Raw genomic sequence first — 21683 nt, forward strand, 5'->3', positions numbered from 1 at the left:
ACAAATCAAAAACTGAAAAATTGGGCGTGCAAAATTATTCAGCCCCTTTACTTTCAGTGCAGCAAACTCTCTCCAGAAGTTCAGTGAGGATCTCTGAATGATCCAATGTTGACCTAAATGACTAATGATGATAAATACAATCCACCTGTGTGTAATCAAGTCTCCGTATAAATGCACCTGCACTGTGATAGTCTCAGAGGTCCGTTAAAAGCGCAGAGAGCATCATGAAGAACAAGGAACACACCATGCAGGTCCGAGATACTGTTGTGAAGAAGTTTAAAGCCGGATTTGGATACAAAAAGATTTCCCAAGCTTTAAACATCTCAAGGAGCACTGTGCAAGCGATAATATTGAAATGGAAGGAGTATCAGACCACTGCAAATCTACCAAGACCTGGCCGTCCCTCTAAACTTTCAGCTCATACAAGGAGAAGACTGATCAGAGATGCAGCCAAGAGGCCCATGATCACTCTGGATGAACTGCAGAGATCTACAGCTGAGGTGGGAGACTCTGTCCATACGACAACAATCAGTCGTATATTGCACAAATCTGGCCTTTATGGAAGAGTGGCAAGAAGAAAGCTATCCATATAAGTGTCGCTTAAAGTTTGCCACAAGCCACCTGGGAGACACACCAAACATGTGGAAGAAGGTGCTCTGGTCAGATGAAACCAAAATTGAACAACAATGCAAGGCAACAATGCAAAACGTTATGTTTGGCGTAAAAGCAACACAGCTCATCACCCTGAACACACCATCCCCACTGTCAAACATGGTGGTGCATCATGGTTTGGGCTTGCTTTTCTTCAGCAGGGACAGGGAAGATGGTTAAAATTGATGGGAAGATGGATGGAGCCAAATACAGGACCATTCTGGAAGAAAACCTGATGGAGTCTGCAAAAGACCTGAGACTGGGACGGAGATTTGTCTTCCAACAAGACAATGATCCAAAACATAAAGCAAAATCTACAATGGAATGGTTCAAAAATAAACATATCCAGGTGTTAGAATGGCCAAGTCAAAGTCCAGACCTGAATCCAATCGAGAATCTGTGGAAAGAACTGAAAACTGCTGTTCACAAATGCTCTCCATCCAACCTCACTGAGCTCGAGCTGTTTTGCAAGGAGGAATGGGAAAAATGTCAGTCTCTCAATGTGCAAAACTGATAGAGACATACCCCAAGCGACTTACAGCTGTAATCGCAGCAAAAGGTGGCGCTACAAAGTATTAATTTGAGGGGGCTGAATAATTTTGCACGCCCAATTTTTCAGTTTTTGATTTGTTAAAAAAGTTTGAAATATCCAATAAATGTCGTTCCACTTCATGATTGTGTCCCTCTTGTTGTTGATTCTTCACAAAAAAATACAGTTTTATATCTTTATGTTTGAAGCCTGAAATGTGGCAAAAGGTTGCAAATCATTTTTACTAGAGGTTAAGGTCTAGAGAAAGGACAAAGGATTGTTCTTGTGTGAGTTAGACCTATTTTTTAAGTCACAAGTCAAGACAATAAAAGACCCAGACAGTGTTCAGTAAGCCTTTATTTGGCAGAGAATGCCCAGATCAGAAATCACATAATAGTCACTCTCGTGACCTCATCTATTCAAATGTATTGCTGGTTCTATACTGCACACCTTATACAACAAGTGTAAATAATATTTGTTATGCCCAACATCAACAAAATGTGTGATATAGTTCAAATCTGAAAACTACACTATTAAACTGTGTTGACATTGGATTTGCATTTGCATTCTGTCATCTCAACATTTTTCAAACAAAAGACAATTCACTGGGGAGAATCCAAAAAAAAACATTTTAGGTTATAGCTACCTTGGAAATGGCAGTTGTGTAACATAACACATGATTCATATAGCAGTTATTTTCTTCCTCTCTGAAAACATAATATCAATCTTAAAAGGCAATTATGGGGAACAAATGAATTACACGGTTCAGCATGGCATATCACAGACATAGACAAACATCAGAATATTAATTATATTCATTTGGGACCATAAAGGACTAAATATTGTAGTTTATTCTCATTCGGTCATGTACCATACTGGCTTAAGATAACCTTACAAAATTGATGCTCATTACGCATAGAGGTTTGACCATTAAAAATTGTTAGCATATGTATGTCAAGCAAAACATTATCAACCACTTAAATATGCTGGGTAACTAGTTGCCATTTTCTACATTCTCAAATATGTTGGATAGACCAGACATAAAAACCAATGAAGATTCAACATTTTCTAGAACAATAAACATTATAGATTTAATACATGTAATATGTAATACACTTTATTTAGCTTTTGCCAGCCTACAAAGCTGTATCCTTCCATTGCAGTCGACTGCACTCACCTGCCATCAAGGCTTTTCATTAGTTATCTTGTTTGAGATAAGTTATCTCTAAAGTGCAAACAATTACGAGGTTATAGAAAAGGGCAGGGAAGCCATTAGTTTCTTCAATTTTTGTTTGTCCCTAAAATACCACTCCTTTTAGCTAAGAATCCATATTTCATATACATGAATAATAATAATCAAAAACTACAACATATGAATCAATTAATTCATAGTCATGTTTTATTATTCAATCAATTTGATTTAATTAGATCATTATTTTTGCCATGTAAGTATTCTCAACATACAGTACACGTTCAACCACACGGACACCAGACTCAATTGAGACAGGCAATGTTTTAAACTCTTCACTGTGTGACGTCTGCTGATGGACCATGCTGGGCTGACATCTGTTAACTATTTGAAATAATGTATGTGTGTCTTTATAGATGGACTAATCCAAAATGAGAACCTTCACTATGGTAAACAAAGGGGCATTGCTTTTGGATGCATTTCCTGTTTATGTTTTGGTTGTGTTTCTGATTATTTTATGCCAAATAGAAATGAATGGTAAGTAATGTATTGTTTCATTTTGGAGTAACTGTTATTGTAAATAAGAAAATAATAATGTTTCTAAACACTTCTACCATGATTACGGATTAATCCTGAATGAATCGTGAATAATGATGAGTGAGAAAGTTAGACGCACAAATATTGTGCGTACCAGTTCCAAACCTATATTTTTGGTGGCACCCGCATAATGTCAGAACAGATTGATTGGATGTTGTACAACTGTAAGCAAATATCTTTAAAGGCCATTGCTATAAAATTCATAGACAGCCACTTACAAAACGGTATGGTAAGTGTATAAAACCAGGTGTATCAAAATTCTAGCCATTGCTTTACAAATGGCATAATATATCAATAAATGAAACAAGAGGTTGTCAAACTGACAATAGAGGGTGTGTGAACATTAACCCAATCACGTTTCACATGCAATGTCTTTCTTTCACTCCCCCCAACACACACATCAAAACAAAAAGAGATAACTGAGTTTTCTATGTCCATATAGTAAGACTCAGTTCAAGTGTCATTCAGTGTCCTTATCCTTCCCAAAGTCCATATAATTTTTTACTTACTAAGCGTGACTGTGTTACGGTCTTTACAAAACGTTTTTCTTGAGCTGATTATGCTGTCCTTCCAACTTTCCTACTAGTCAACGGCCGCTTACTGCACAGGCTTAAGGCTGAACTTGAAACACATTGATCTTGCTGGTGTTTTTCAGTGTCTGCCGCCTGTTGCAGAACCATACACGGACAACCTCACGGTCGTAGTTGAGCTCCTTAGCGATTTCCGTAATCTCCTGGCCCGTTGGCAGGGCATTCTTCTCAAAGTAGGTGTTGAGCACTTCGATGGCCTGCGGGGTGAAGCTGGTGCGACGCTTGCGTTTCTTAGACGGCTCACCACCCACAAATTCCATCAAATTCTGCTGACCCTTTTGGTTCCATAGCTCTGCTTCGGCCAGCCACCGCTCCAGCACGGGCTTCAGTTTCTGAGCACTCTTGGGTGTAATGTCCAGCTTCTCAAACCTGCAAGAACCAACAACTTAGAAACGAATAGCACAGTAGCCTCTGATCAACCAGATTGAACCCCACATCTACCCTTTCAAAAAATACCTGAACCCCAGTTCATCTTTATTTAAGTGTCAGAGCTACTATCCTGTAACATTCCTACTATAGTATCAACACTTTCAAAATATAACCCTTGAAATACAATGTCCATAGCACACCAACGTACACTATTTATCATATTTGATAGAATGGATTTCAGAAACCTCCTACTGTGATGCCTGCAACCACCCCACCCAGTAGACCAGAGGAGTTTACCTGCAGATGGCAGACTGGCTGTAGGCCGGGCCCTCTGTAGCCGTGAGGGCCTGTCCCACTTGTGTCTGCGTCAGCCCCAGGGACAGCCGGCGGATCTTGAAGTTCTTGGCAAACTCTCGAATCTCTTCCAGATTAATGCCCTCCTCATCCGTGCACCCTTGCTGTGGCTCTAAAAATGCGAATAGACAAAGCAGATAGATATTTTTTACAAGTAGGTAGGTCGATATTTCTATGTTTCGAGAGAAGCTGCTGCTTTTCCTTGGCCGGGTTCACTTGAAAAATATGTAAATGTCAATGTGACTTCCCTGGTTAAATATAGGATTTAATTCATAATAAAAAATAAAAAAATGTGAACCACGTACTGCTGACGAGCTGGCCCACGGTGGGTGTGTCTCCACAGGTGAGAGGGACTGAGGAGGAGATTGGAGTGACTGTCTTCATTGCAAACGGTTGTGGGGCGATGACCACAGGTGATTGCGTAACAGTTGTTACCTGAGCCTGAGGGGACATTTCTGTCAGCAATGGATTAATGGTAACATCCAAAGGGCGAAAAAGACTCACCATTCTCACATGAAACCAATTTCAACCAACACCACATAACAGCATTTCCAATTTTTCTGAAATTCTGATGGAGCACTCATAAGGACAAAATTGGTGGAGAGGGGTACCTGGGTGCTGGGCTTCGAGAATGTCACAGGAACATTATGCTTGGGAATAATAGCAGCAGAAGTGGGGACTGTAGCAGGTCCATTTCCTATGGTGGCAATGATCTGGCCCTGGTTGTTCAGAACCAGCTGTGGCTGGACTGTCTGGACCTGCAGGCCTTGAAAGCCCTGGAGATTCAGAGCCTGAGTAGCAGCCCCTCCTGTCAGTGAGGCAGGGTTCAGCATCAGGGGGATGGTTCCAATCACCTGGATGCCATATTTAGAGAATTGTATTTATTTATTAGTAACACTATACAAAATAATTTATAAATATTTTATAAGTTCTTTATTAACTGATTATCATAATACTATAAACTTTCAAATAAATACAAGTTTATAAATCTATAATAACAGTCATAACACATTAGTTGAAATTGTGTGATTGTTATTTTGATCCTTGAAAAATAGTGAGCACGTTTGCTTGGTGGTTATGTTTGCACTATAACCCACCTGTCCCTGTGCGTTGGTGATGATCTGGCTGGTGATTCCAGACATGGCACTGGTGATGATGGGAGTGGAAGTGAGGGAGCTGATGAACTGAGGCTGAGCCCCTAGAGACGCAGCACTGATCTGAGAGGAGAGAAACGGAGGCATCCAGAACATATTGTTCTACTATCGATAATGTCATCATTTTGAATACAAGGTACAATATATTCAACAGTGTGGATGAACAACAAGGAAATATTGAACCATCTGCTCAAGTTATACAAACTTTAAAGTAAAAAAACATGGCTTGCTGATCAGAAATCCAAAACACGTGTAGGTCAGAAAAACAAATACACGCACGTTCACGTTAACCCTTTACACGCGTACCTGTATACAGGTTGGAAATGGCAGATTTGGGCACTGACAAGCGCCTAAATTATAATGCTGTAGCTGTACAGTAACATGCTATAAATTACGTCAGAGTTCAGGCTCTGCGCTTCACAGCTCTATATGGGTTTTGACAGCCGTTCTGAACTTGAGCACCGCATGCGACAAGAAGTTGCCCCCATCCTACCGCTAATTGGTCAACTTTTACAAATGTTTTGTTGTCCGAGTAAGGGAAATGCTGTAAACTAAGAGGACTCAATGTATTTTGAAAGATGAGAAGTTGAGGATTATAATAAATACCACTTTGATGTCATACAAGCAGGCCAAACACCCATGAGTCCAAATGAGCGCTTCACATTTTCATATTAAACACTCTTAGAAAAATGGGTTCCAAAACAGTTAATTGGCTGTCCCCATAGGAGAACCCTCATTGGTTCCAGAAACCTTTTGGGTTCCATGTAGAACCCTCTGTAGAAAGGGATCTACAATATAGGTTCCACCTGCAACCCAAAAGGGTTCTTCAAAGGGTACTCCTAGGGGGACAGCCAAATAACCCTTTAAAATTTCATATAGCACCTTTTCTTCTAAGAGTGTAAAACTCATGTCATATACAGTGACAACTTATGTTTGATGTACAGTTACAAGATGACATGGTGTCATACCCTGGGTTGTTCTGAATAGAATGATCTTGTTTGTCTATTGTGAAGAAAATCCGCTGCAGAACACACACCTGAATGCATACAAGACTCCTTTCTATGCGCACCAAAAATACGATCCACTTCTCTGAATAGCCCTGTGAAAGCCTTACACTGTAAGATCGTACTTTATAACTTAGAATAGAACAAGCTTTCAAATGATGCCCACCTGACCCAGACTGCGATTTATAATGGTCTGTCTTTGGATTGTGTAAACAACTACGGTAATGGCAGGGATGCAGTGTTGTGTTCCAAACATAACAAGTGTGCTTGCTCTAGTTCCTCAAAGCCACAGCTAGGAGAGATAAAAAAAAATGTTAAACTTATTGTTGAAGATTATTCTTAAGAGTCCTGAAAGTGCATTGAAATTACATAGGAAATACACATAAAATGACCAGTGTAATGTTTGAATTAAGTCTTGTGTCAGGTGAACTGTTGTGTCCTCAACTTTGGTCTAATAATTTATTCTCCATATTTATTCTCTAAGAAATATTTCAAATTTAGCCCCATCCATATGCTGTAGGCCAATTTCCACGAGTGTAAAGGGTTAACTCACATACACGATAATACAGAAACACATTCTTACAATGGCAGGGTTGATGGAGAGGCCTGCAGACTGGAGTGTTGACACAGACACACTGGGCTGAGAGACGGACGGCATGGCCTGGGTCAGTTGTGCTGCAGCCACCTGCGTGTTCTGCTGAGCCTGCTGCATAGCTGCCTGGACCTGCTGTAGTGATGCTGTCTGAGACTGGAAAACCGCCTGCTGGGTCTGGACAGGGTTTAGCACAGTGGCTGCTGGGAAAGAAGAACCCAAACACATACTGATAAAGCATCACTGTCCCCCATGTGGTAGCCAAAAAACTATTGACTGTTGATTCAATGTGGATGAATGCAGAGATTCACATTCTGTGAAGTGTGTATGTCTGCCGTCTCACTTTGCAAGCCTTGTAAGCCTTGCAAGCCGGCAAATGGTAGTTTGAGGAGGCCTCCGGACTGGCTGGCAGCTGAAAGGCCAGGGAGTGTGGCTACGTTGCTGGTGGGGAAGGTGAGGACAGCCAGGCCCTGGCCCCCCATGGACCCTGCCATGCTGAGGGGGATGAGCAGGGGCTGGCCCAGGGAGCCTGTCTGGGCCATCATCCCTGTCATCAGAGTGGCCAGACCATCCTGGGTCAGGACCTACAGGGAAGGAGGATGGGGTTTATTAGAAATAAATAAGATCCAAATTATTGGCAGATGAAGGAACCACACATGACACATGTTTTTTTGTTTGTTTAATTGTTCTCACCTGTTGACAGCCCTGCAAGCTCTGCACAGTGATGGGCATGGTGGCCTGTGGCTGCGACAGGGAGACACTGATGGGAACTGCAGTCTGAGCAAGAGTCTGGACCGCAGAGGCTGCAGAATCGACAGCCACCACCTGGTCCCCCAGCACTGACAGCACAGAGAGAGAACAGACTGTGTTTGTCTACCATCAGCACACACCACACATCCCTCTTAAAACATTTTTACACTGCAGCATTAAACAAGATGCAGTTTAACCTGTATTGCATGGAGTCTAACCTACCGTATCGGTATCCTACAAAGGGCTCACCTACTCCCCCAGTGTTGTGGGGTGCTGGCGGGCTGTCCTGTGTTCCTGCCTCAGGTTGCTTAGCCTGATTACTCACATCCTCACCCCCCGAATCAGTCCTCCCATCAGGCATTGAGGATGGAAGAGAGGCTTGATCTACCTCCACTTCCAGGACACGGATCGTCTCATGACCAGACATCACTATCACCTGTGCAGCAGAACACAAGACCGGGGCTCCTATTTTAAAAAGTGTCTCAGAGTAGGGGTGCTGATCTAGGATCAGTTTCGCCTTTCAGATCATCTGAATAAGACTACATGGAAATGAGAGACCTGGTCGTAGATCAGCACTCCTGCTGAGATAAGCTTAATTGGAATACAAGCACAAGTCACGCAACTACACAATAAATGACTCATCACCTATTCTCAGCAGCGTAAATGTTTTTGCTCTGAGCCATGACCAGGAATATATTTCATTATGTAGTAATAATATAATTATTAGGCATATACATCCAGGCTAGGCTCAGTGTACCTCCATTCAAATTATCAGATGTTGCCATACCAGTCGGTCTCTATCTACTGAGACAACCCAGATAGAGGACAATGTCTATTGGTTACTTGTAGAACAGAACATGAGTTTACACGTGCAAAACCATGCCACAGGAGCATAACCTGTCATCGTGTTTTGTCAACAATGGTGGTCAGCTACTCCCTCTCCATTTCCTTATACTAATAATCCAATGTGTATATTATTCGAAAATATAACTAAGCAAAGACATGATGCATGCGTGGATGCAGCCATGAAAGATGTGAAGGAGAGGCACAGAAAACCTGAGCTGGAGGGCAAGGTGCAGACAGAGAGACTGAAAGCATACCTGGTTGTTTTTGGTAAGGAATTTCAATGGGCAGGAACCTAATGGCTGAAAAAATGTCTGCAGTCAGACAGTGAATGGCTAAGGAGAACAACAGAGAGGCCAAGCACACACACGTTAGGACACAATGAACCAAAACAAAAGCACACAAATGGAAAAAAAACAAAAAAAACTACAACAAAGAGCATCAGCCAACAAGCATCTCAAGCAATGCTTTCTGGGAGCTCCCCTCGCAACAAAACATTATAAATTGCTTTATAGTTTGCTGACTATGAGTGTAAAGGACACAGCCGGAGTGAACATACAGTATATCAACCTCAAGATGACCGTGAGGGGTTAATCATTCCAAATATATGGTGACATGGAGGTGGCAACAGCTTATGACAGAGGACTATGAAGGAGAGGCAACACAGATTTTTAAAGTTGGGCAGGGGTGTGTTACTAACATGATATCAGGTAGTGTTGACATTGAGGTTAGTGGTACCTGTTCATTGACAGTGAGGGGTGTGTCAGCAGCAGGGAGATCCTGAAGGTCCATGGTTCAGTGCTCTCACCACCAAGCAGTCACTGTCTTGACATTCTAAGAAAGGAGAAAGAATACTGTACCATCAAAACTACCAGGTTAGCCTATGTGAATTGTGTTTTCCATCTACAGTACCAGTCAAAAGTTTGGACACACCTACTCATTCAAGGTTTATTTTTTATTATGTTCTACATTGTAGAATAATAGTGAAGACATCAAAACGATGAAATAACACATATGGAATCATGTCGTAAACAAAAAAGTGTTACAAAAATTGAAATATATTTGAGATTCTTCAAAGTAGCCACCCTTTGACTTGATGACAGCTTTGCACACTCTTGGCATTCTCTCAACCAGCTTCATGAAGTAGTAAGCTGGAATGCATTTCAATTAACAGGTGTCACTTGTTAAAATAATGAATTTCCTTCTTAATGCATTTGAGCCAATCAGTTGTGTTGTGACAAGGTAGGGGTGGTATACAGAAGACAGCCCTATTTGGTAAAAGACCAAGTCCATATTATGACAAGAACAGCTCAAATAAGCAAAGAGAAACGACAGTCCATCATTACTTTGAGTCATGAAGGTCAGTCAATACGGAAAATTTCAAGAACTTTGAAAGTTTCTTCAAATGCAGTCGTAAAAACCATCAAGCGCTATGATGAAACTGGCTCTCATGAGGACCGCCACAGGAAAGGAGGACCCAGAGTTACCTCTGCTGCAGAGGATAAGCTCATTAGATTTAACTGCACCTCAGATTGCAGTCCAAATAAATGTTCAAGTAACAGATAAATCTCAACATCAACTGTTCAGAGGAGACTGCAAGAATCAGGCCTTCATGGTCGAATTGCTGCAAAGAAACCACTACTAAAGGACACCAATAAGAAGAGACCTGCTTGGGCCAAGAAACACGAGCAATGGATATTAGACCGGTGGAAATCTGTCCTTTGGTCTGATGAGTCCAAATATGAGATTTTTGCGCTTAGTGGGGCTATCATTTGTTTTCAACAGTACAATGACCCAACACACCTCTAGGCTGTGTAAGGGCTATTTAACCAAGAAGGAGAGTGATGGAGCGCTCCATCAGATGACCTGGTCTCCACAATCACCTGACCTCAACCCAATTGAGATGGTTTGGGATGAGTTGGACTGCAGAGTGAAGGAACAACAGCCAACAAGTGCTCAGCAAATGTGGAAACTCCTTCAAGACTGTTGGAAAAGCATTCCTCGTGAAGCTGGTTGAGAGAATGCCAAGAGTGGGCAAAACTGTCATCAAATCAAAGGGTGGCTACTTTGAGGAATCTCAAATATAAAATGTATTTCGATTTGTTTAACACTTTTTTGGTAACTACATAAATCCATGTGTTATTTCATAGTTTTGATGTCTTCACTATTATTCTACAATGTATGAAATAGTAAAAATAAAGAAAAACACTTGAATGAGTAGGTGTGTCCAAACTCTTGACTGGTACTGTATGTATATTTATTTTGGGTTGGGGGTGGGGAGACAGTCGGGGTCTCAACTTTCTGTTGAGTTAGAATATTTAGCTTCGGGCCCCAAAAAGGCCCTGACGGCATGTGTATGGATGTCGGTACACAGACCAGCGAGCCACTGTGGCCCCTCATGATGAGTTCCGATTTTTTTTTTGTGGCCCCCACACAAATCAAAGTTGCCCATTCATAAGTTAAAGAGTATAAAAACAACTAACCTCAAGAGTGACAGCACTAGAAATAGAACTAGGAGATTTACTAGGAGATTTAGTCTGGACACAGTGTAGGCCTACTTGTACTGGGGACTACAGGGGTGCACACACACAGTAATAATATACTTTATGACTTGATTTTTCATGAAGGCAAAGTCTGTGTCAAATTAAACATATGAATAATGCACCAAGAATAGGCAGCTTCTTGATAATAGGTGGCCTAGCCCTAGAAGATAGGCCCTCCTACAGTATGTCCGCCCAAAACATCTAGCTTTCTAGAATGATGACAGCTGAAAAATGACTATTCGATTATCAAATATTTTAACGTAACATCAAAAAGATCAGTGCAGCGCAGGACACTCCAACACAGAAATGATATATCTGTCAGAACTTCAGCAGGTGTTGATCCCCGAACACCACCCACAATCTAGCCGCAATAAAAGTATCGCCGTGTACTTATTTGAGGACACGATGTTACCCATAAAATATGCCGCGACAAAAATCACCCGCTATTCCATGCCTGGGGTCTGCATTTTATGTATTTCCCTCTCTTTATCATAAATATATAAATTATGCTAATTAAGAGCATTGCATATTAACAAAAAAAACGAATCTCCTCTCGCCATTTCGTCGCGCTATAGCGGATGGAAGTCTTAAACTGAAAGCAAAGCAAAGCAACTTACCGTAAATGTGTCTTATTTTCTGAGGTTCTCCTCTTTTAAAAATCTTTGCCACAGTTTGTTTTAGTCACATATAATAAAAAATTCATCTCACCGCTCCAGATAGGCGCTATGGCTGCACACAAAAGAGGCATTTGCATTGATAAGGAGGGTTGGCAACGTGAAGATCCTTTCTTTCTTAATATTTAATGACGGTCCCTTCGGTACTACAATTCAGATGACCTATATTCCTCAAGATACCATCTAAAATCGACTTCTGCTGTAAAGACCAATGGAAAATACCACCAATATTACAACAAATCTGGCCTTTTGCCCTACGTCATGAACATAATTTATGCAAGGGATATCTTGCATGGAAAAATGTCTGCCTCGACTTGAGAGGAGCCATGGCTGCCTTAAAGGGAAAGTGCATATTTAAAAGTATAGTTTTTTAGCACGTTGGCTTTTTTAATTATATTTTTTTTATCTGTGGTACAGAATATAATGTAGCAGCAAAGAGACTACGTGGAACTTTTCCCCCAGGAGGTCAAAAAGGGTCCTCTGGTCTAGAAATACTGTCCAGAAGTAATTACTTCATTGGACAGATGGGACACACCCATGAGCATAAATTGTTTCCCTAAATACTAAGGCTTTCTGTTTTCATTAGATAATAGTAAGCTGTTGTCACATATCACATGTACCATTGGTATAGAGTTTTGATTGATTATATATGACCTACTATGCTGAGCACCATATTTCACTGCATTTCTCTTAGAGGAATAGACCTTGGTGTGTTTTCGCTCTATTTTTCTTGCCAGCTGGCAGACACTGGCATTTGCATGCATTTGTAGTGTATTGCCATGGAGCTCAAAGGGAGAGCTGAGCTTTTTGAATCTTTAATTAGCCCCATGGCAAGTGCTCTCTGCTGTCTGTTCAATCACAATGTGATCTATCATCGAAGCTGAAATATTCCTGCCAAGAATTTACTAACTGTCACTTAATGATCAGAATAGTGTATAAAATTATTTTGAATCTAATTGCTATATCATCCTACATATCATCCCCTGGTGCGCATTAGTGATGATGTGGTGAGGTACCCCCAATTGTTTTCTTATGGATCAGAAAAGCAACCAATTATTTTTTATAATGATCAACGTCAAATAGGTTATTAGACTAGGAAGTATTTGAAGACTAGCAGAATAAACAGCCGGAAACGTAAAGCAAATATATTAATTTTAATTATCTTGAATGTTATTCAACAGTTTATATCTAGATCTGGTTGAGTACCTTCAGTGCCCACGTATCCAATGCCATGGAACATTTTTTTAAATATAAAGAAAACTACAAAGTAAATTGAACCAGTTAGGTAATGTAAAACAACTTAAACAGCGCACGCACTTTCACCCCTATAATGGGAGTGGCTAAGGACATATGACGTAATTGCATCAACCATCACAACAAAAATCTAGAGAAAAACAAGGAAGTGAACGGTCACGTAACTCTGAACCGTAATCTCAATTTTTAGTATTCAAACGGTCCTTCTGTAAAATACTTTTAACTTCAGAATAATTGTATTCGACGCATTAAACTACACACCAATTCAGGACAATGAACAACAAAGGTAATTTAGCTAACGTCCACAACCTTTGTATTAGCTCACATGCTAGCTATCTAACAACAGCGGCCAATGGTTAGTTAGCCAGCTAACAAGCGAGACTAAAATGTTTACTTGACCGACGTATTTTCCTTTTCATCATAAATTAGCCCAACCACTAAAGTAGATACTGCTGTCTAAATCGTGATGGAGTCGACATGTAAGTAGCCGGCTAGCTAATGTTACCCAATACGTAACGTTGGAAAGCTTGCTGTAGTTACTACATGCTATTTAGCTTGTAGCCGCGTACTCTGACCTCAATACCACTATCCAGTTAGCTTTTGCAATTAGCTCTAGGACTTGTCATAGTCACTATTTTGTCAGTTGGGTAAGTGTTTTGTTGTGACATTATTAACTTAGCTAGCTAACTGTAATCACCATTGATGAATTAAGTATTTTCTCTATGTTATGTTAGCTACCTATACGTTTATTTAATTAGACCGGTCGGTAGTAGATTAACAAACTACGTTAGCCCTCAATAATGTTTTGCTATTGTGTGGTGATTGAGTAAAACAAAGCAAGTGTGCGTATTGATAATAGTTGAATATTGTTTTGTGTATCACAGGTTCCTATCCCCAGCAAGCTGTGTACCCTCAGCAGAGTAGTGCACCCATCTACCCACCTGCTATGCAAGTGTCTCCCCAGGCACCACCTTATTCAGACGCCCCACCTGCATACTCTGAGGTAGCCATTTATACTTGGAATAGACATGTTAACTACTTTTGTGAATAGTATTCCCAATCATATCAATACAAACACAGTGACCGACTGTCTCTAACTCTCCCCTTTTCATATGTTCTCCATTACGCCAAAGATCTATCAGCCCAGGTATGTGCACCCATCTCAGGCTGGCCAGCTACAGCAAATGTCTCAATACCCTGGCACTCAGATGTATATGCAACTGCCCCAGTCCATGGCTGTTGGACCAATGGGCCACAATGTCCCCATGGCGTACTACCCCATGGGAGCCATGTATCCCCCTGGCTCCACTGTGCTAGTGGAGGGAGGATATGATGCTGGTGCTCGCTTTGGTCAAAGCAACAGTGCTTCCATCCCAGTGAGTATCCTCAAAACGCCTAGGCTATATCTGGGGTGTCAAAATCAATTCCTGGATGACAGTGATTTTGCTGGTTTTTGTTATTCCCTTTTAATAAGTGTCCAATTGAGACCTAGACAACCTGATGAGGGGAAGTAATCAATTACCTTAATACGTACAAGGGAGGGGTGAAAACCTGCCAACACTCAGCCTTCCAAGAATTGAGTTTGACACCCCAGACCTATGTTACACAATGTCATGTGGTTATAACATAAATCAATGTTCGTATTGTGCTGGAGCCAAATATATATCCTGTGTAATTGATTAACAGATATTGGTAAAGTTACTCATGTATGTGACTATTTCTTCCCCATCACCTAAATGCATCACAGCCCCCACCTCCCGGCCACATGCCTAATGCAGCTCAGCTGGCCGCCATGCAGGGTGCCAACGTCATGATGACACAGCGCAAGAACAACTTCTTTGTGGGTGGCTCCAATGGCGGGTACACCATCTGGTAACAGCCAGCGTTTTCCGCAACCTCTCCCCTTACTCCTCTCCCTCATTCAAAATGATGACGCCCTCTCCTGTCCCATCCGCCAACCCCTTTCGGGGATACTGATATCACCTAACGGAATGTAATATTTTAGAGCCCTGATAAAAGGTACAGTACTCCACTTCGTAAGCAAAACTGGTTCCCTGACCTTACAAGGAGAGTGTCTTAGGTCAAAACACATTTCACATGTTATATTTTCTTTAATGCATGACATCAATCTACTCTCTTAGCACTGTCCCCATTTTGTACTTGATAACTAATGTTCAGGTTTATAAACACTCATTGGACTTGGCCTAATGTCTTCCTTACAAAGAGTGCTACTGATCCAAGTAAAGCATCATATATACTTTAGTTTTCGCTGTTGCATGGCATGTTGAATAGACCCAGTTGGCCTATCTAAAAATCAGTTTCTGCAACCACTGGATTCATTTCAATCGGATCAAATAGACGCTTGCTGTAGTATAGTAGAATACTGGTATGTTAAGCAACAAGAACCCAAACAAGAATGGATCACAAAATGATTACCAGATAACATGCCATGGTGGTTTACTGTACCTTCTTGGGCAACCGTAGATGAACATAATCGGCGTCCCAAAGAGCACCGTCACTTAAATAAAAGCAAATTAACTTAAAATACGTAGAATGAAGTTGAGATTTGGATCATCGAAAGGGTTGGTTGGCTTTACATTTTTGCAGTTATTGGTTTTAAATTTTGTCGTTTTTGTTTTTTTCCCCTCTAAATCGGATACGCAAACTTGTACATCATCCCAGTGTTTGGTTTCCTTAAGTAAAAAAAAAAATGGCACCCACCTGTTCTTAAACACTTAAAAGCACTGTCATGTAAACGAGAATCATCTAAGATCAGGGGGTTATTAAGAGTTAAACACTTTACTTTAATCCTTTATTATAAGGACTGTGAGGGTTCAATTACAATGTAACTGGTTTGTTTACTTTAAATATTTATCACTTTCGGGCACATCTTAGTGATTTGTTTGAATTATTAGTTAATGTTAGTATAACCAATTAGCTGGTTGTACCAAAGAAATGGTCTAGACTGCACTAGTAAATGTTTGGTTGTGACTTATAATTATAGTAATTGAAATATGGCACATTTTGAAAAGCAAACATCATATTTAACAATGCAGTGATGAGTTTGATGGTACTTAAGACCTTCGATCTGGCATTGCTGTTGTATTTTTTAATGGGGTGCTTAAATGTTTAATGTAAATGTGACTAGGTGGTTCTGCATGCTTTTTTGCACTTTTGCTCTGTACAATTTTGATTTTTGTAAAGATGTATCATTGCTAATTTTTATAGAAATACCACAAGCATTAATTTATGTGCACTGCTGGAAATAGATTTTGCTACTTGTTTTTAGTACAAATGCTAATAACCTGCAAATACAGTGCTATGCATGTTACTCTTTCCTGTCCAACTTTTTTAGAATTCATTTAAATGTACTTTCATTCCAAAATGGGGGTGTTCCTAAATGTTTTAGGACTGCAGAAAATCACTTGCTTATTGTTCCCAATTAGTTTAATATAGTGTTAAGCCACATTATTTCTGAACATTTTCTTATAAATAAAAAATATGCATTGCATCAGTGGAGCTTACAACTGTTGACACAGTTTATTTTCCAATACACTTGTGCTGCTAATTCAACTACTGTATAAACTTTAATAAATATCTAACACTAGGTTTGATCTAGTTTGTGAGACCATGTCTGCATACAAGAATTTGATATTTTGGTTGAAACATGATTCCTTGAGGTCTTAATTTTTCCTCCTGTTCGGATAGAAGTAGTCTTCACTGAAATGTGAATTCCAGGTCACTTTGGTCAGTTGACCAGCTGTCTGGTAAACTGCTAGCCAAGCATGCGACCTGTTTGCACATGTATTATCAGACTGCATCTGTTCTTGGTAACACTGATCACATGACCAGCCACCATTCCAAACATGGTTATCATGTCACTCATATTTTGCACAGCTGTAAATGTGTATCCCATTCCCAAATACATGCTGATGCTTCATACCATTTAAAAACTGTCATGGCTTTCAAAATGTAAACAAAAATATATTCCTTCAAATGTTACATTTTTTTGTTTTCTTTGTCCAAGACCTGGCTATTGTTTAATGTAGCAACATAATGGTGGCTTAGACCCAGCAATATGATGTACTAATGCTTACCAGTAGATGCCATGCCAACCACAGCCAGTGTGGAGTAAACAGGATATACGGACATTTATAGTTCAGGGATTCTCTTAACATTTTTATAATATGGATATGTATTAAAGTGATTTGATGGTCTATGGTACACTTTCTTTTAAGATTAAGGAGATGTCACTTTGGTTTGCTGAAACATGCGTCTGCAAGAAAGAACTCTTTGCAAAGGAACTTTGGTGCACTTCATGTTTTTTTAGAGAGTAAAATATGACAAATTTAGAAAAATATTTTGGACAGTGAGGTTTAATGTTAGCTGTTCTTCTCCGCCACTCCGAGTTCTTCTCCGCCATTTATATTTTTTTTGACAAGCATCAGGACTCAAGCAGCTCAAGTGGCCCTGTGTGAATTGTAACAGTTGAAGAAATGTTTACAGTGCATAAATACCTTCCCTGTGATGAAAATGAACAACTCTAGCCTTGTTTGAAATACATATTGCGGGGTGTGAGATTGACACTTCAATGTTCTATCCACCTATCACTTATAGCTGTAAGGACATTCAACAATAAGTGAAAAAAGGAAAAAGCTTTATTGCCACATCTGACCTGCAGTCTTGAGGTCTGTCATGTCACTTACTACCTTTGGCAGATACTTCAATAAGATCATACAATCTCTAGCTGGTAATAGTAACCGATTCAATACAACATTTCCCATTTTGCTGCCCAGAAAAACAATAGTCAAATCCTTACAGTTTTGACCAACTGGTAAAGTATGGATAATGGCATAAGAATAATACAATTTCATCAGTGCCTTCTACTGATCACCAAATACAATTCCCCATTTAGCACCCCGAGATACTCATTAAATACAGAAAAAGTAAAACATACAATTAAAAGCCTTCAGAGGTGACCTGGGGAGCAGATGTATAACTGAATTGTGATGACACTGAAATGGAGGTATATTTATGATGCCATCTTAAGACATTTACCTGCAAGAATCTCATTAAGTCTTCCATCCACCAGTGTTCCACAACGATCTCTTATGTGCACACAAGTCCATCAGTGTGCGCACACAGACCTCTTTAACTAATGCATCTCATCTCCTGCCCAGCTTCTGTGCCTATAAGTGAGTGTTTTCTTGGGTATAATCTATGTAGGTTTTCCTCAAGACCGCAGAAATACTGTAGATGGCCTTCAAAGATGGTTGTCATTTCCCTGTTTCCTCTCAGTTTGGCACATAAAATTTTGTTAACACCCACAAACAGTTCTCCTCACATTTCTCCTTTTCATCCTTCCATCAAGTTCAAATGAAGTACTCCTTTTCGTCAGTTACAATCTCACCGTGGGCCTGATCAGGGTCTTCCACCGGGGAAGGTTCTCCTGTGGTTCTGTAGGCACCCTTGTTGTGGCACAAGTACCGATGCAGAAGGAAACCCAGGTCAGCTAGCATCAGCAGCACAACTACGATGACCACTAGAGAGAGAGAGTCAACTGCTTTTAGAATAGGGACTGAAGATTGGCTACACTGAAACATGCCAGAACCTCAAGTAATGCCGAAGTTTAATTTCTGAATCTATCTGACATTACGCAACGTCTTATTAATCAGAGGTAAACAACAGAGCCGTCACGAAAAGGGTTGGGCATCATCAACTCTGAATGAAAATATGGCTACAGTATTTTATTGACACGCTGACTTCAAATATCACCAAATGTATTTTGTCTTTGTGAAATAAGTGCCACATAAAATGGCAAATCTCTAGCACAAAAATGACATGTTCCACATGTCATGGGTGGAATAGAAGTCATGGTGGTTGATGTCAGATTCACAAGTCATTGTTTACACAACACACAAACTCGTAAGTAAAAAGCCCTGTATTCCAAACCAACAGTACTAAATTCAGGTAACATTACAATCATTCGGGGTAGAGATTTGTAAAAAAGAAAAAAAATAATCATGTTTGAATCATGTAAGCTATTTACAGTGGTAGAGGACATAGATGAGAAGACAGAAATTGGGCTACTTTGCAAACGATGTTGCGGGTGAAAGTGTATTGGTTGCTACATCTAAATTGCACCACTTTGTTAATTTTTATGTTTTATTAATTTCACTGTGACCTGCTACTGCTGACTATCAGTCAGTGATGCAGGCTGTTGCTGAGTGAGTCAATGATTGGTGGGGAGGGCTGAAGGGGTGTGTGTGTTGAGCACAGTCATTGGTGTTGAGAGAGCACTGCAGCAGGCAGCCATGACATGTGATGCGAGAACAGTTAACTAATTACGTAGTACTAACTAGCTACACACTACTCAGGTTTTCAAGATATGTAACTTTCAAAACATGATGCAAAATCCATCATACGGGATCATTTCTGTTTTTTGAAAGTTATATATCTTCAAAACTTGAGTGCTGACAAGCAAAACATTTTTGGACTAATGAAACAAAGACCAAAATATAGTTTTGGGTGGAGTTCTCCCTTAAGAATGGGAAGCATAGAAATAGAGCACAGAACAGATCTACCGCTTTTAACATTTGCTTTTAATGAGAATGATATCTATAACTCACATTTCTATGTGAATTTATCAGGTCGCCCAAAAAGTTACATATTGTCACTTTAAATATTATTCCAATGTTGAATTTTTTTTTAGAGGCAAGAAATGTTTTATGTGAATTTTTGGCTCAGTTGACAGCCCCATTTATCTATTTCAGTAGTAGGCTACTCTTATTAGACTTTTAAATCACTGTGAATGACCTAGGTCCTATGAGTAGACCCACGTTGGCATATTTGGGACTGTTCATCTTCACTTCGGGATGATTCTGAGACGGTGATGAAAAAAGTTAAGTCTCAAGCCCTGTATGCAGCAAGCTAGCGAACATTGGCCAGAAAGCTGAAGTCAGAGGAGTGGCGCGCAGCGGCACAGAGAGGAACCGATTAACTCCATTACTGACTATCAAATTATAATAGTAGCGATTGATTAATAGTAGAATAAAACTAGCCATTAAATCTCGGGCTCCCGAGTGGCGCAGTGGTCTAAGGTACTGCATCACAGTGCAAGAGGCGTCACTATAGTCCCTGGTTTGATTGTAGGCTGTATCACATCCGGCTGTGATTGGGAGTCCCATAGGGCGGCGCACAATTGTCCCAGCGTCGTCTGGGTTTGGCGGGATAGGCCGTCATTGTAAACAAGAATTTGTTCTTAACTGACTTGCCTAGTTAAATAAAGGTTACATTTTTTTTTTAAATTAACTCTTAATGTACTGGACTCATGATGGACTCCTCTTTCCTTTCCATCTTGCTTTGGGGGCTTTTCAATTTTTATACTCGTTGAAAATATGATTATTTTAGAGAAATGTGACTTCTATTAACACTATTTCACAATTTAAAAAATTGTATTAACAGCATTTAATTTAACCTTTATTTAACTATGCAAGTCAGTTAAGAACAAATTCTTATTTTCAATGACGGCCTAGGAACAGTGGGTTAACTGCCTTGTTCAGGGGCAGAACGACAGATTTTTACCTTGTCAGCTCAGGGATTCGATCTTTCAACTTTTCAGTTACTAGTCCAACGCTCTAACCACTAAACTACCTGCCACCCATTCACTATCAACCACTTCTATAGTTCAGATTAAATAATTTGGTGTGATGAACCAATAAAAGGAGAAATGCTGAGAACAAGGTAAAGCAATTTTACCAGTTTTATTTAGATTGTCATTATGGAGACACCTATTGGATAAATGTGGCAAACACCTCTCTTCCTGTGAAAAATGTTTGGACTAGTTCAGGCATTGTATGGGCATTGGCTAGAAATATGCCTAGACCTGGCAAGCCTGGAAACCAGTCTCATTAAATATCTAGCCCCCACTCACTTCCTCATAATAACAGGCTTCACTGAAACCTATTTGTCTTTAATTATGTAATTTAGCAAAATATGAAACCAACGTTTATTGCAAAGAATAGAATCTCATTCAATTATCATGGGTTATCTGCTAGTCTCTATGGGGGTATCACATGGTTCAATTCTCGGGCTGACTCTTTTCTCTATATATATCAATGATGTCGCTCTTGCTGCTGGTGATTCCTTGATCCACCTCTACGCAGACGACACCATTCTGTATACATCTGGCCCTTCTTTGGATACTGTGTTAACAAACCTCAAGACAAGCTTCAATGCCATACAACACTCCTTCCGTGGCCTCCAACTGCTCCTAAACGCTAGTAAAACTAAATGCATGCTCTTCAACCGATCGCTGCCCGCACTTGCCCGCCTGACCAGCATCACTACTCTGGACGGTTCTGACTTAGAATATGTGGACAACTACAAATACCTAGGTGTCTGGTTAGACTGTAAACTCTCCTTCCAGACTCACATTAAGCATCTCCAATCCAAAATTAAATCTAGAATCGGCTTCCTATTTCGCAACAAAGCCTCCTTCACTCCGCTGCCAAACATACCCTGTAAAACTGACCATCCTGCCGATCCTCGACTTCAGCGATGTCATTTACAAAATAGCCTCCAACACTCT

The 21683-nt window shown here is 40.2% G+C and overlaps 2 protein-coding genes across 12 annotated transcripts; one reads left to right on the forward strand and one right to left on the reverse strand.

The window, feature by feature from the left end:
• Positions 1 to 1519: 1519 nt before the first annotated feature.
• On the reverse strand, positions 1520 to 12165 carry pou6f1 (POU class 6 homeobox 1). 10 transcript variants are annotated; one of them, XM_036947028.1, is made up of 12 exons: positions 11783 to 12165; positions 9361 to 9456; positions 8880 to 8924; positions 8002 to 8215; positions 7723 to 7868; positions 7373 to 7613; positions 7021 to 7229; positions 5377 to 5535; positions 4891 to 5133; positions 4585 to 4720; positions 4223 to 4391; positions 1520 to 3925 (listed from the first exon to the last, which is right to left on the reverse strand). In XM_036947028.1, exons 2-12 carry the CDS (start codon positions 9412 to 9414, stop codon positions 3577 to 3579), a joined length of 1965 nt encoding a protein of 654 aa, XP_036802923.1. In that variant the 5' UTR covers positions 9415 to 9456; positions 11783 to 12165; the 3' UTR covers positions 1520 to 3576. The 10 variants fall into 10 exon arrangements, with proteins under 10 accessions (XP_036802923.1, XP_036802922.1, XP_036802921.1 ...); XM_036947027.1 differs by having other exon boundaries at positions 7021 to 7232; positions 11874 to 12164; XM_036947026.1 differs by having other exon boundaries at positions 7021 to 7232; positions 11783 to 12164.
• Positions 12166 to 13192: 1027 nt separating this feature from the next.
• LOC110492102 (DAZ-associated protein 2) lies at positions 13193 to 17310 on the forward strand. 2 transcript variants are annotated; one of them, XM_021566126.2, is made up of 4 exons: positions 13193 to 13572; positions 13978 to 14096; positions 14227 to 14469; positions 14841 to 15309. In XM_021566126.2, the coding sequence occupies exons 1-4, from the start codon at positions 13560 to 13562 to the stop codon at positions 14967 to 14969; spliced, it is 504 nt and encodes a 167-aa protein (XP_021421801.1). In that variant the 5' UTR covers positions 13193 to 13559; the 3' UTR covers positions 14970 to 15309. The 2 variants fall into 2 exon arrangements, with proteins under 2 accessions (XP_021421801.1, XP_021421800.1); XM_021566125.2 differs by having other exon boundaries at positions 13195 to 13379; positions 14841 to 17310.
• The last annotated feature ends 4373 nt before the right edge of the window (positions 17311 to 21683 follow it).

This window comes from Oncorhynchus mykiss, chromosome 16 (genome assembly GCF_013265735.2).
Source record: "Oncorhynchus mykiss isolate Arlee chromosome 16, USDA_OmykA_1.1, whole genome shotgun sequence".
Classification (NCBI taxonomy): Eukaryota; Metazoa; Chordata; class Actinopteri; order Salmoniformes; family Salmonidae; genus Oncorhynchus; species Oncorhynchus mykiss.

Coding starts and splice junctions, on each gene's coding strand:
- pou6f1 (XM_036947027.1), bottom strand. CDS start 9,414: ATGGACCTTCAGGATCTCCCTGCTGCTGACACACCCCTCACTGTCAAT. Junction 7,869..8,001: donor CTTTGTAGGATACCGATACG/GTAGGTTAGACT, acceptor CTGTGCTGTCAG/TGCTGGGGGACCAGGTGGTG. Junction 7,614..7,722: donor GCTTGCAGGGCTGTCAACAG/GTGAGAACAATT, acceptor CCTTCCCTGTAG/GTCCTGACCCAGGATGGTCT.
- LOC110492102 (XM_021566126.2), top strand. Junction 14,097..14,226: donor CCCCACCTGCATACTCTGAG/GTAGCCATTTAT, acceptor ATTACGCCAAAG/ATCTATCAGCCCAGGTATGT. Junction 14,470..14,840: donor GCAACAGTGCTTCCATCCCA/GTGAGTATCCTC, acceptor AATGCATCACAG/CCCCCACCTCCCGGCCACAT.